This window comes from Triturus cristatus, chromosome 7, assembly GCF_964204655.1.
Source record: "Triturus cristatus chromosome 7, aTriCri1.1, whole genome shotgun sequence".
Lineage (NCBI taxonomy): Eukaryota > Metazoa > Chordata > Amphibia > Caudata > Salamandridae > Triturus > Triturus cristatus.
In genome coordinates, this window is record NC_140590.1 from 1,877,994,440 (window position 1) to 1,878,007,714 (window position 13,275).

General features: G+C 46.8%; 1 protein-coding gene across 1 annotated transcript in view; it reads left to right on the top strand.

The window, feature by feature from the left end:
• LOC146813592 (E3 ubiquitin-protein ligase TRIM39-like) overlaps window positions 1-13,275 on the top strand; it is a 166,121-nt gene that overhangs the window by 13,073 nt on the left and 139,773 nt on the right. Inside the window, exon 2 of the mRNA XM_085620341.1 lies at window positions 3,234-3,329. Within this exon, the coding sequence (XP_085476467.1) occupies window positions 3,234-3,329 (96 nt within the window). The remainder of the gene's footprint in view (window positions 1-3,233; window positions 3,330-13,275) is intronic.

The window sequence follows — 13,275 nt, forward strand, 5'->3', positions numbered from 1 at the left end:
AGACCCCTTCCTAAAAGGGCCTCCCCGCCGGTGCTCGGCCTGGTTCTGGGAGAGGTGGGTCACGGGGTGGTCAGGAACGTGTTCTGTAACCCCCTGAGATCGCCCTTCCAACACATACATACTCTTTCCCCAGTAAAATGGAAGCCGTGTGTCCCAAGAAATAGTGACATGATTTGTACTATGCAACACAGGCTTTTTAGGTCTCGTGACGTAAGCAGCGCATGCGCTGATCTCGTCTTGCGAGGCTTCTTGGAATCAATACGAGACAGAGAAACCAGGTCAGCAGAGCTGCTCTAGAGGGAGAGACCCAAGTCAGCCGAGCTGCTTTAGAGCCAGAAAACCAGGTCAGCAGAGGCGTTGTAGAGCCAGAAAACCAGGTCAGCACAGCTGCTGTAGAGCCAGAAAACCAGGTCAGCAGAGCTACTTGTCTAAGGGGCTGCCTAGGCTGCCACACAGCAGAAATGTTGCTGGACCCCTGGGTAGAGAGCCATCCGCTCTCCTGGGCCTGCAACAATGCACATCCTGGGCGAGGTGCTAGGTCTCCTCCCCCAGGCTGGGCAGGGGAAGCTTCAAAGGCATGCCGCCTTTGTGAGCTTCTCCAGGCCACTTGCTGTACTCAGCAACTGGCCCCTACCGGTTCTGACCCCTACTCTGGCGGGAAGACTGGCCGGAAACCCAAAGGAAGGAAAGGGGGTGTGCCAGAGGTGAAGCACATCTCCAGGCTCTCGCCATCTTGAAGATGGGAAGCCCTGCCCAATCAGGACTAGGCTACTGCCCCACTCCCGCAGGAGAGGGGGTGTACCCACCCCAAGGAGGAGACCCATTGGTCCCTGCCCTTTACCTACCTGTAATGCCCCTACATTTTGTATTTAGGGGCACCCTGAACCTTCCTTCCACAGATCCAGATTCCGAAAGAAGAACAAGAAGACCTGCCGTGCAGCTGCTAACAAGAGGAAGACACCAACTGATTTGGCCCCAGCCCTACAGGCCTGTCGACCCTCGAACCTGCTCCTGCTAAACCCCGGCGTCTCCAGTGCTCCACAACCTCAAAAACCCCAGAGGACCTGACTGCCTTGTGACTCTTAACTACCTGGGACTCCCACGAGCAGTGGTACTGCTCAAAGCAAGTAACAAGCCCCTGGCATCAACCAGGAACCGCGAACCCTGCACACTCTGCACCCGCCAAGCCTGGCCTGTGCTGGAGTGAACAAAGACCACGAGGACGTCCCCCCCGGCGACTGTGACCCCGAATCCAGCACCCAAGGACCCACCTTGATGATCCTGACAACGCCTGCAGCCTCAGAACCAGGGACCCCTCCAACGCGACCAGTTGAGTGTAAGATTTCCTGACGCCAAATAGCACCCCGGCAGCCCTCTGTGCCCATCTCCTGGGTGCCTACCTATCCTCCAACTACCCAACTTACCTCTCGAAGTGGTAGTCGCACCTGAAGAATCTTCGTCCCCGAGCTTGCAGCCCCTGTTGATTCTTGAGCTTCTCGATTGAAATCCATTGAGCGCCCGACGGCTCATAAGCACCCTGAACCCAGCTGCCCGAGTGCCCCTGGTAGTGCAATCTCTACTCTAATCTACTTCCCCACTTGCCCGGAGTAAGTGACCAGGAGCCCTGCTCCCACAGCCGCGTGGCCTGCTAGCCAGCAGCCACCAACCAAAGGCCCCCTGCCTCCCATAGGATAACATTGGGCCTAACTCACTCTGCACCCGGCTGCCCCTGTGCCACTGAGGGTGTAACAACTGTACTTACCTGACCCTGGGAGACCCCTGAGTCTATTCCCAGAAATTTAACTCTGCCAGTCGAGTACTTACCCAAAAGCCGATAAGTCACTTTTCTTCTATAGGATAACATTGACTGGTTTCACTTGGAAATTCTTCTAAGTGTCGAGTTTTGAAACTTTAAAATATTCATATAAAATCAGCCGAATTACGAAAACAAATTTACTCACCTGCTATCGGGAGAGATCCCAGTGTTGGATCTTGGTGCCCAGCACTGACCCTGCAAAGTAATTACAACCGTACTTACCGCTAACTTGATTTTTCCTCTATAGGATAACATTGCCTGGTTTTTGCCAGAAATTCTTCTAAGTGTCGATTTTTGAAACTTACAAATATTTGCTAAAAATCGCCTGTATAATAAAAACATATTCTTTCAACTGTTAACTGGAGATGCACCAGTGCTGGATCCAGGATCCAACACTGAGTTAGAAAAAGTAACGATAACCCCACTTACCTGCGAAGTGAATTTCCTCCCCTGGGATAACATTGGTGATTCTATGTGAAAAAGTTTCTGTCAACTTTTAAAATACAATAATATTCCTTAAAAATCACAACTGTAACCAAAACGTTTTTACTCAACTGTTTATAGGAGATGTCCCAGGACTGAATCTAGGATCCAGTCCTATGGTAAGAAAAGTAATCCAAAAAGTTATCTTTTGCATTTAACCAGAAATTCCCATTGAGCTCAATCTATTATTGTTTGAAATTGTGTTGCCTATTGCAACAACTGTCTATTGCATTCAAAAGTCTATTGCCTATTAAAGTATTTATCTAAAGCATCTCATTCTGAGAAAGTATATTTTGATACCTATTATTGGCTCTAAAATAAAACTGCTATATATATTTTTATATACAAACCATTGGCCTAGAGTTCAGTTCTTGAGTGTATGAGACTATTTGCTGACTGAGTGTGTACAACAAATGCTCTACACTGTCCTCTGATACTGCCTTACTGCTCGACCAAGCTACCACTTTAGAGAGTAAAGTTATATCTAACTTTAGCCTCTGCCAAACCTCTGGGGACTGTGGACTCTGTACACACTGTGCCTATTTGGGAACAGTATATACAGAGCCACTTTCTTACACAGGGTTACTCTTGGTTTGAGTGTGTAGTAATGTACACAATTGTAGGGCTATGTTGATCTTTCAGGTTTCTTCCATGTGGATTTACCAGTGGCTGTTTTTCGACTCCCTTCCATTGCCACAATTCCTTCTGCATTAAACTTTCTTGGTTGTACAAAACCTCCTTTGAAGATGAAGTTCAGACTCCACTAGTGTGGAAATCTCCGCTCCTCCATTGACCGTTACAACACCTCGTTGTGGCAAAGAACCTTGCCTTCAGATTTATGGCACAATTGATATTCCTTGTGTGAAGCATGAATTTGGCGATACGTGAAACTGCTTTTTGTACACGTCTAATTCACCGACTTCTCTCCATGCAGGCGGACCTCCAGGAGTGGCTGCAGCTTATGAAAAAAGAGGTGCAAGACCTCCAGGAACCCAAACTGAAAGAAGAGGGTACATTTAGAAGCTTAAGGGTGAGTGGGTAACTGTCGCCTGGCGAATGTAGGGGTGTGCTTTATTGTTCCTAGTCTAGTGTATAAAGAGGCTCTGAATCGTGAGAGTCTAAACAGAGGAGTCTGCTCCGGGTGGTCATGAGTGTGTACCTCTGCTCTTTTGGCACATGTGAGGGAGACGCACAAGCTCACTTTAACACCATGAACAGCACTGTACCTTGATGCACATCCAGAGCTGCTGAATGCGAAGTATCAGTGCACATTAATGCAACATGTTGTGTTAGTGGAGGAACCATTTTTTTTTTTTGTATTAAATTAAGGATGTTGAAAAGAGTACAGGCAATAATTGTACAGAAATAAGGCAACCAATCAAAATACAATAATACATGATCAATGTACTGTCAAATTGAACCAAAGACAACAGTAGTTTTTACAAAAATACAAAATAAGCTTTTATTGAAAATAGAAAAATCAAGAAAAATATAACATTCATTCATACACTTGCATGTCCATCAGGCACACTTCCAGTCATACTATCAATTATAAAAATACATTATTATATTTGTTAACAATTTCCTCATAAAGGACAAATGAACCATGTATATAAAAAAACAATTTCAGTTAAAAACAGTGTGGCACAGATTTGATTGACAAGAATGTTAGTATGCACGTTTCGGCACACCAAAGTGCCTTCGTCAGGAACAAATGGCCACGAAAAGAGGAACAATGTAGAATCTGTGATCATAAAAGTTGTCTTATAAATAGGGAAGGGGTTCATAAATGACCGCAATAATTAATGAAAATACAAGAACACAAATTATTGTGTACATTGAACCAAGGATAGGAACCACCAAAAGGGTAATGAAGACGCATAGATGGTATATGTCAAAGGGAGGAAGCATAGCAGATGGTGATGGTGACAATGAACCTAGTGTAAACTATAAGAAAGTAATGAAGTGAATGAAATAAGAATTATGAAGAAACACCATAAAGTTGAGGTCCGTGCATTAGGTTCACCCGTGTTGGAAGTGCTTATTAGTGTCTTTCCTATACAGATGTAAAGTAATGAAAAGTATACCCCATGGATTTTGGAGACCTGAATGGTGCCTCAAAACATCAACGTTGTGTCAGGTATGGAGACAGATCTAAACTGCAAGAAATGCACATATTAAGAGTGTACATAGGAATTCTTATTTACTAAGGTGTATCCAATAAAGTAATGATAATCTAATGGATACCTTAACACAGGTTAACCTAATGCACGGACCTCAACTTTACGGTGCTTCTTCTCCTTTCTTATTTCATTCACTTAATTACTTTCTTATATTTTACAGTAGGTTCATTGTCACCATCTGCTATGCTTCCTCCCATTGACCTACACCATCTATGCGTCTTCATTACCCTTTTGGTGGTTCCTATCCTTGGTTCAATGCACACAATAATTCCCGGCAACTCCCCCCTCCATCAAACCTGCTTCTTTCAGGCCGGACTGCCTTGGTCCCGCCCCAGACCCAAACCCCAGATCAAGGGCCTGGGGTTGTGGCTTGATAGTTCTCTCAGTTTTGATTTCCAGGCCACTAAGCTTTCAGCCACCTGTTATGGCCTAATGAGGCTGTCGCGTAAGATCCTCCACCCCCCCCCCCCCCCCCCCCGCCCCCCCTCCCACGCAAGAAGGATTATGGTTCAGGCTCTTAACCTCTCTCGCCTGGACTATGGTGATGCCCTATACCTGGGATCTCCTCATTTTACCTCACATAAGCTTTAGGTGATCCAGAATTGTGCGGCAATCGGATGAACCTGCATTGAGGAGCCTCCATTGGCTCCCCGTCAGGGCAAGAATACAATTTAAGGACATTTATGAACCCCTTCCCTATTTATAATACAACTTTTATGATCACAGATTCTAATTAGTTCTTCTTTTCGTGGCCATTTTTTCCTGACGAAGGCACTTTGGTGTGCCAAAACGCGCATACCAACATTCTTGTCCATCAAATCTGTGCCACATTGTTTTTAACTGAAATTGTTTTTTACATACATGGTTCATTTGTCATTTAAGAGGAAATGGTTAACAAATATAATGTCTTTTTATAATTGATAGTATGACTGGAAGTGTGCATGATGAACATGCAAGTGTATGAATGAATGTTATATTTTTCTTGGTTTTTCTATTTTCAATAAAAGCTTATTTTGTATTTTTGTAAAAACTACTGTTGTCTTTGGTTCAATTTGACAGTACATTGATCATCATTTATTATTGTGTTTTGATTGGTTGACTTAATTCTGTACAATTATTGCGATTTTTCCCTACCTTAAGGAACCAGATCCTAATATTAGGGGGCCTCTTTCGTAACGCTAAAAAGAGTACAGGTGACAGCTTTGTGTCAAGTACACTTGAAAGAACTAACACTGCAACCATACCTGGGAGCCACGCTAAACACTCGCACAGATCTAGCCTCTCCCAGTACAGCGACAATTCAAAACTTTTACTACAGTTTCAAAACAACCAATACCCAACGGTGAAGACTTTCATGCAACAATTAGGGATGATGGCATCTTGCAGTGCAATAGTGCCTCACGCAAGATTACGCATGCGTCCTCTATAGGAATGGTTAGCACGTCCGTGGAATCAGTCACTGGGTCAATTAACAGATCTAGTGTTGGTAGACGGTCGCTCTCTGCAATAGTGGAACACACAAAACCAAAGGGCAGCCCTTCATCGACCTGATTCCACAAGTCGTACTAACAGATGCATCTCTCACAGGTTGGGCTTCCCATCTCCAGCATCTAACAATTCAAGGTTTATGGGACACCAAGCAAGAGAGTCTCCACATCAACAGGGGGAGACTCTCTGCAGTTGGCCCGCCTCTCTCAGACCATTTAGCATTGGGCGAAATTCATCTTCTAGCAGAACACCTTCTAGGCATGACAACCAATTTGCTGGCCTCAGCAGGATACGACAAGTACACAAATGGGAAATTCACCCCCAGGTTCTCCTTCCATACTTCCAAAAATGGGGGTTTCCACAGATAGACCTCTTCGCCACAGCACAGAACTCAAAATGTCCAATCTTTGCCTCCAGATTCCCACACCATCTATCCAAAAGCGAGGCCCTATGGATGAACTGGTCAGGGATATTTGCTTACGCTTTTCCGCCTCCCCTCTCCTGCCATTTCTGGTTCGGAAACTCAGGCAGACATCACTCGCACTGATTCTAGTGGCTCCCACCTTGGCTCGTCAACCATGGTTCAGCACACTACTAGAACTGCCAGTGGTTCTGCACAAAAAAACTGCACCTCACTTCCAACCTTCTCGCAGAGAACCATGGAGAACTCCGACATCCAAACCCCAAGGAGCTCAACCTAGCGATCTGGCTCCTGAAGTCAGAGTTCAGATACCTAAACCTACCACCAGATAGTGAAGCAAGAACACCTGCCGCCAGAGCATGCTATGCAGCAAAGTGGAGAAGGTTTGTTATATATTGTAATAGTAACACAATTGATCCGCTAGATGCATCTGTACAAAATATTATGTTTGAGGCATGTGAGCTGTATATCCAATGCTGTGCGTAGCTGTAAGAAACGGGCTCTATATATATTGCACCAAAGTGAGGTACAGTGTGTATAGAGTCCAAGGGTCTCCAGAAGTTTGACAGAGGTTAAAGTTAGATAGAACCTTACTCTCTAAAGTGGTAGAGTAGTCGAGCAGTAAGGCAGTATCAGAGGACAGTGTTAAGCATTTGATGTACACAGTCAGCAAATGAATTCACACACTCAAGGACTGAACTCTAGGCCAATTGTTTTTGTATAAAAAAAATATACTGTTTATTTTTAGAACCAAGCAAGCCTGGCACAGGTAAACATTAAATTACTTTTCAGATATGAAATGCTGCTGTTGAATACTTTCAAAATACAGTAGGACTTTGTACCAGTTCCAGTTTACAGGGGTTGCAATGCAATGCACAAACTTAGTAGATTACTTTTACTAACACAGTGCTGGATCCTAGATTCAGCACGGGGCATTTCCTGAAAACAGTTGAGTAAATGCGTTTTAGTTAATTGTACGAGTTTTCAAGAATATTCTAGTATTTCAAAAGTTGACACTTAGAAACTTTTTCACATTGAACCACCAATGTTTTCCTATGGAAGGAAGTTCAATTCACGGGTAAGTTACTTTAACGTTACTTTTCTTACTCAGTGCTGGATACCTAAGATTCAGCGCTGGGACATTTCCTGAAAACAGTTAAGAAAATGCATTTTGGTTATTTGTGTGATTTTTAAGGAATATTCTTAGTTTTCCAAAGTCGACACTTAAGAACCTTTTGGGAGAAAATGTGTCAATGTTATTCTATGAGGAAAAGCAGGTTATCGGTTTCGAGGTAAGTAATCGGGCGGCCGGGTGCAGAATGTTGAGGCTCAATGTTACCCAATGGGGACTAGGGGGACCCCGGCGGTGGCTGCTGGCAAGCAGGCCTCATGGTTGTGGGAGCAAAGGTCCTAATGTTAAGCTCAGGGCAAGTTGGGGACCAAGTTAGCACAAAAGGGGCACCCTCAGCGGCACTAGGGCGTCCGGGTGCAGGGTGCTGTTTTGAGGTCGGGTGCCCTGTTGATTTCAATGGAGATTCCCCGGGACAAAGAAACACTGCAGGCTCGGGGACGAGGATCTTCCAGGAGCGACCACCACTTCGAGGAGTAAGTAGGGATGTTGAAGGTTGGTTAGGCACCGCTGGGTTGGGCACACAAGGCTGTGGGGCGTCGGGTGCAGGAGTGCCTTGGGACGTCGGATTTTCTTACCCACTCTGGTCGCGGTAGGGGGGGGTCCTTTGGATTGAGGCTGCAGGCGTCTGGAGGCTTGAGGCAGGTCAGGGGTCGCCGGATCTCTGGTCAGGATCGCCGGGGGGGGCCCTCCTTATGGTGTTTTTCCACTCCAGCACGGGCCGGGTTCGGCGGGTGCAAAGTGGGTTGATTTGCGGTTTCCGGCTGGCATCAGAAGCTGCAGTTTAAACACGTCCGGTGTTCACGGGAGGGACCGTCCTTAAAGTGAAGGCAGTGAGGTCCTCCGGGGTTTTTGAAGGTTGCTGGACGTGCCGGGGTTTCGCAAGAGCAGGTTCGAGGGAAGACAGGGCTGGGGCCAAGTCAGTGGGAGTCGTCCTCTTGTTAGCTTTGCACGGCTTCTCGTCCTTCTTCTCTTCTTTTCTTGTAGTCGCTGGATCTGAGGAAGGAAGGTTCAGGGTGCCCCTAAATACTAAATTTAGGGGCTTTACAGGTAGGTAAAGGGCAGGGACCAATGGGTCCCTTTCCTGGGGTTGGTACACCCCCTATCCTGCCACTTTGCAATGGGAGAGGGGCAGGAGCCTGTCCCTGGTTGGCTGGGTCCCCCCACCCTCAAGATGGCGGGGACTCGAGGTTGTGCTTCACCTCGCTTCCCCCACCTTAGGGGTGGATTTGGCAGAGGTGGGCACACCTTCCTCACTTGTTTTCCCTGCTGGTTCTCCTGCTCAAAGTGGGGGGTAGAACCAGTGGGGACCAGTTGCTGAAAGCAGCAATTGGTCTGGAGAGGCTCACAAAAGTGGTATGCCTTTGAAGTTTCTCCTTCGTGAACCCTGCCCATCCTGGGGGAGGAGGCGTGGCACCTTGTCCCAGGATGTGCATTGTTTCAGGCCCGAGAGCCGCAAGCTCTTGACCCAGGGGTCCAGAAACATGTCTGGTGGTGGCAGCCACTCAGTCAGGTCACTGGAGGTTGGTCGAGTTTCAGGGGGCATCTCCGAGATGCCCTCTGTGGTGCATTTTACATTAAATCCCACACTGGCATCAGTGTGGGTATAATGTGCTGAGAAGTTTGATACCAAACTTCCCAGTCTTCAGTGTAGCCATTATGGTGCTGTGGAGTTTGTAATGACAAACTCCCAGCACCATATACTTTTAATGGCAGCACTGCACTTACAGTGCCCAGGAATTGACTTGGGCACTGTAGGGGTACAGGGCCCATGCACCTGTACCCTCACCACTGGCATAGGCACCCAGCTAGAGGGGTGACTGATGTATGCCAGGGCAGTGGTTTGTGGGCATGGCACACATGGATGTGTGCCATGTCGACTCTTCACTTAGTTCTGCACCAAGACACGCAGCCTGCAAAGGCAGTGTGTGAGTGTCAGGGTACAGGGCCTTCAAGGGTGGCACAACAAGTGCTGCAGCCCTTAGAGGCCTTCTCTGGTCACAGTGCCCTGGGTACCTATGGTACCATTTACCAAGGGCTGACATGTGGCCAGAGATGCCAATTGGGGTTAGGCTTCAATGCAGTTTTAGGGAAGGAACATAGGCCCTGGGTACCTGATTAGCTGGAGCCCAGGGCACACTCCGGCAAAGAACATAAGCAATTCAGCAAAAGGTGGGGGCATACCATGCAAGAAAGAGGGCACTTTCTCACAATAGCCCGCCGTCTAGTGTTGTGTCCGGATGTTTGCACTTTGTTTTTGTTCGAAGAAGTCTTTTCCAGTCATGAGGTAGGTGACTCCTCCTTTTGGTGATAGTGCGCCTGGGTATCGACTCCATTGTTTTTTGGTTTTTTTCGCCATCTGGTTCGGATGTGAATTGCTGCACTCCAGTTCGGCACTGTTTCTCTTGTTCACTTTGTGCAATCCACTATCCTCGATGGTATTGTTTCTCGATCGCATTTCCTATTCTCCTTGTATCGTTTCGAACCAAGAATCTTCGATTAGAAAACTCATGGAGAGCTGTTGGGCCTACCCATGCCAGGCTCGCTAGCAGTTGATGGAACAGACTCCATTCAAGCTCTGTCCCTGGTTTCGCGACAACTTTCTGCGCAGCGACCTGCACAACGTGTGCAATCTCTGTCCCCGGAACACAAGGAGAAACACTGCGACACGTGCCGCTCGTTTCGATCAAAGGAGATGCTCCGTGACCATCGGGCTCAACGTCACGAAATGCAACAAGATAGCTCCGTACCGGACATCTTCGGAGAAGATTCGGACCAAGAACACTCTCAAGGAGCCGAGGAAGTAGAACATGTCGCTGTGTCTGAAGCCGACTCCGACAGGGAAGAAGAGGAGCAAGTTATACCGGGTCAACGTACCTTGAGTACAGAAACTCCCTTGCCCCAACAACCAAAACCTAAAAAGGCTTCGGTCTTTCCTCTGCCTGCGGGCCAAGGTCGGCACCAAGAGAGTTTCGAGTGCCCCGTCCCCAGGCCTGGGGCCGAAACACAAAGAAAAGCCTTCCGGTTCAGGATTGAGTCGGGCCCCCTAGCGACACTGAACCGAAATTCTCGGCGCTGAAAACCAAGCATGTCCATCCTCCATCTTTGTCCAAGCCTAAATCTTCGGTGGTGAAGAGTTCGGAGCTGAAACTTTCGACGCCAAAAACTACAACTAAAGAGAAAAAGACTCCAAAAACTATTTTTGGTACGATATTCCACCTCAGGGTCTGAAACAAAAAGAACTGGTCATCAACCCAGATCTTGGACATATTTATGCCAAATTACCTAAAAAAAGGAAATTGCCACATCAGAATCAGCATCATATACCTCTAAAGAAAAGGAATATGGGTACGAACCCATCACCACCTTATAATCCACCTCCTTCACCTACGAATCCTCACCTACTCATTACCCCCACTAATTCACCACCACTATCCCCTGACCCACAGGATGAGGGGGATGGGGATGACAACAGACCACAAGATGCTGATCCATGGGAGGATTATAATACATCAAGGCCATCACTTCCTGATGACAATACAGGTTCTATTGAGCTTCTTAACAGGGCTGCTCACTATCATGGGGTGGAATTACATAAAGAGACTTTAGAGGAGGACTTCTTATTCGAGACCTTAAGCGCCACTCAAAAAACAACACACACTTAACCAATGCTTAAGCATGCAGATGAGGTTTCTAAAGACCCTGTCAGGGCAAGAATAATCACACCCAAGGTTGAGAAAATGTATAAACCAGCACCTACTGACCCTGCTTACATCAAAGGTCAACTGCCCTTAGACTCTTTGGTGGTCTCTAATGCACGTAAATGAGCAAATTCACAAACCGGTGAGGCCCCTCCTCCTGATAAAGAGCCCAAGTTAATTGATGCCTCTGGTAAAAGGGTCGCTTCTCAGGCAGCTCATCACTGGCGCGTTGCCAATGCTCCGGCTTTGCCAGCAGATATGATGGAGCTCATTATGATGAGTTGGCAAAACGTATCCAATATCTGCCTGATGGACATCAAGCTAAGGCAAATGATCTCATTCAAGAAGGAAAACTCCTTACCAATACCTCTATCAAATGAGCATTAGATGCAGCAGACATAGCAGCACGTGCAGTAAACACAAGCGTGTTGCTACGCAGACACGCATGGTTAAGAATATCAGGTTTCAAACCTGAGGTACAGGCCTCCATTCTTAATCAACCTTTTGACAAGGAACACCTTTGGTCCAGCAGTTGACGCCTCACTGGAGAAAGTGAAAAAGGACACTGAGGTCGCAAAGTCCATGGGGGCTTTACAATTATCTGCTACTAGAGGTTTCTTACTTCACCGCTCCTTTTACAGGGTTGATTCCAAAACTGTTACCACAGAAAATCCTGCCTCCTCTTACAAGGGCAACAACCAATCGCTCTCATCAAGAGGATATTTTAGAGGCGGTTTTAGATGAAACAACGGCAAAGGAAGAGGCAGAGGCAACTTCCCCTGCTAATAACAAACAGTGACTTGCTTCCACTACCCTCCCTCCGATCATATCACTCCTGTCGGGGAACATCTCTCTCACTTTCTCGCTGTCTGGCACACCATCACCTCAGAGAAATGGGTTCTACAAATTATCCAATATGGTTACTGTCTGGAACTTGCAGACACTCCCCCACATACTTCCAAGATCACATGCAATGTCACAGGAACATCTCACCCTTTTAAAAAAAAAAAAAAAAAAGGTTCAATCTCTGTTAGAAAAAGGAGCAATAGAGCCAGTCCCATTAGAACATCAACAAACCAGAGTATTCCCCCTGTACTTCTTAATTCCCAAGAAGGACGGATCTCTCAGGCCTATACTGGACCTCGGAGAACTCAATCTATACATTCAATCAGACCACTTTCACATGGTCACTCTACAAGTGCTCCTGCTCCTTCAAGAAGGCGACTTTCTGTCCACTCTGGACTTAAAGGACACCTATTTCCATATCCCAATACATCCTGCTCATCGCAAATACCTAAGGTTTGTAGTGGCAGGACACCATTATCAGTTCAAGGTGTTCCCATTTGGATTAACAACCGCACCCCGAGTTTTCACCAAGTGCTTAGCAGTAGTTGCAGCTCCCCGTCGAAGACACCGCATTCACGTCTTCCCATATTTGGATGATTTGCTCATAAAAGCCAACTCACAAAAAAGCTGTCTGTCACACTCCCAAAACAGTGCAGTTGCTCCACGATATTGGATTCACAATGAACCTGTCAAAATCCCATCTACAGCCATCCAACACACAGGTGTATCTGAGAGCCACAATAGACACAGCTAAGGCTTTGGCCTTCCCTAATCAGGCCAGAATCCTCAACATGCAGACTCTACTCTGCCAGTTTCAGCCTCATCACTCATTGCCAGCTCGAGTGTTCATGCAGTTACTGGGATGATGGCGTCTTGCATACTAATAGTCCCTTACGCAAGACTCCAGATGCATCCCATTCAGGAGTGCTTAGCGTCAGTGGAACCAGGCTCAGGTTGAGTTTTCAGATCTGGTGTTGGTGGACGACCGCACCCATCGCTCTCTGCAGTGGTGGAAAACACAAAACCTTTCAAAAGGGCGGCCCTTCATTGACCCGGTTCAACAGATGGTGCTTACAGCAGACTCATCGCTCACTGGTTTGGGAGCTCATCACCAGATGCATATAATTCAGGGCATGTGGAGCCTGCAGCAAAAGCAGCTCCACATAAACCATCAAGAGCTGCTAGCAATTTTTCTAGCGCTCCAAGCA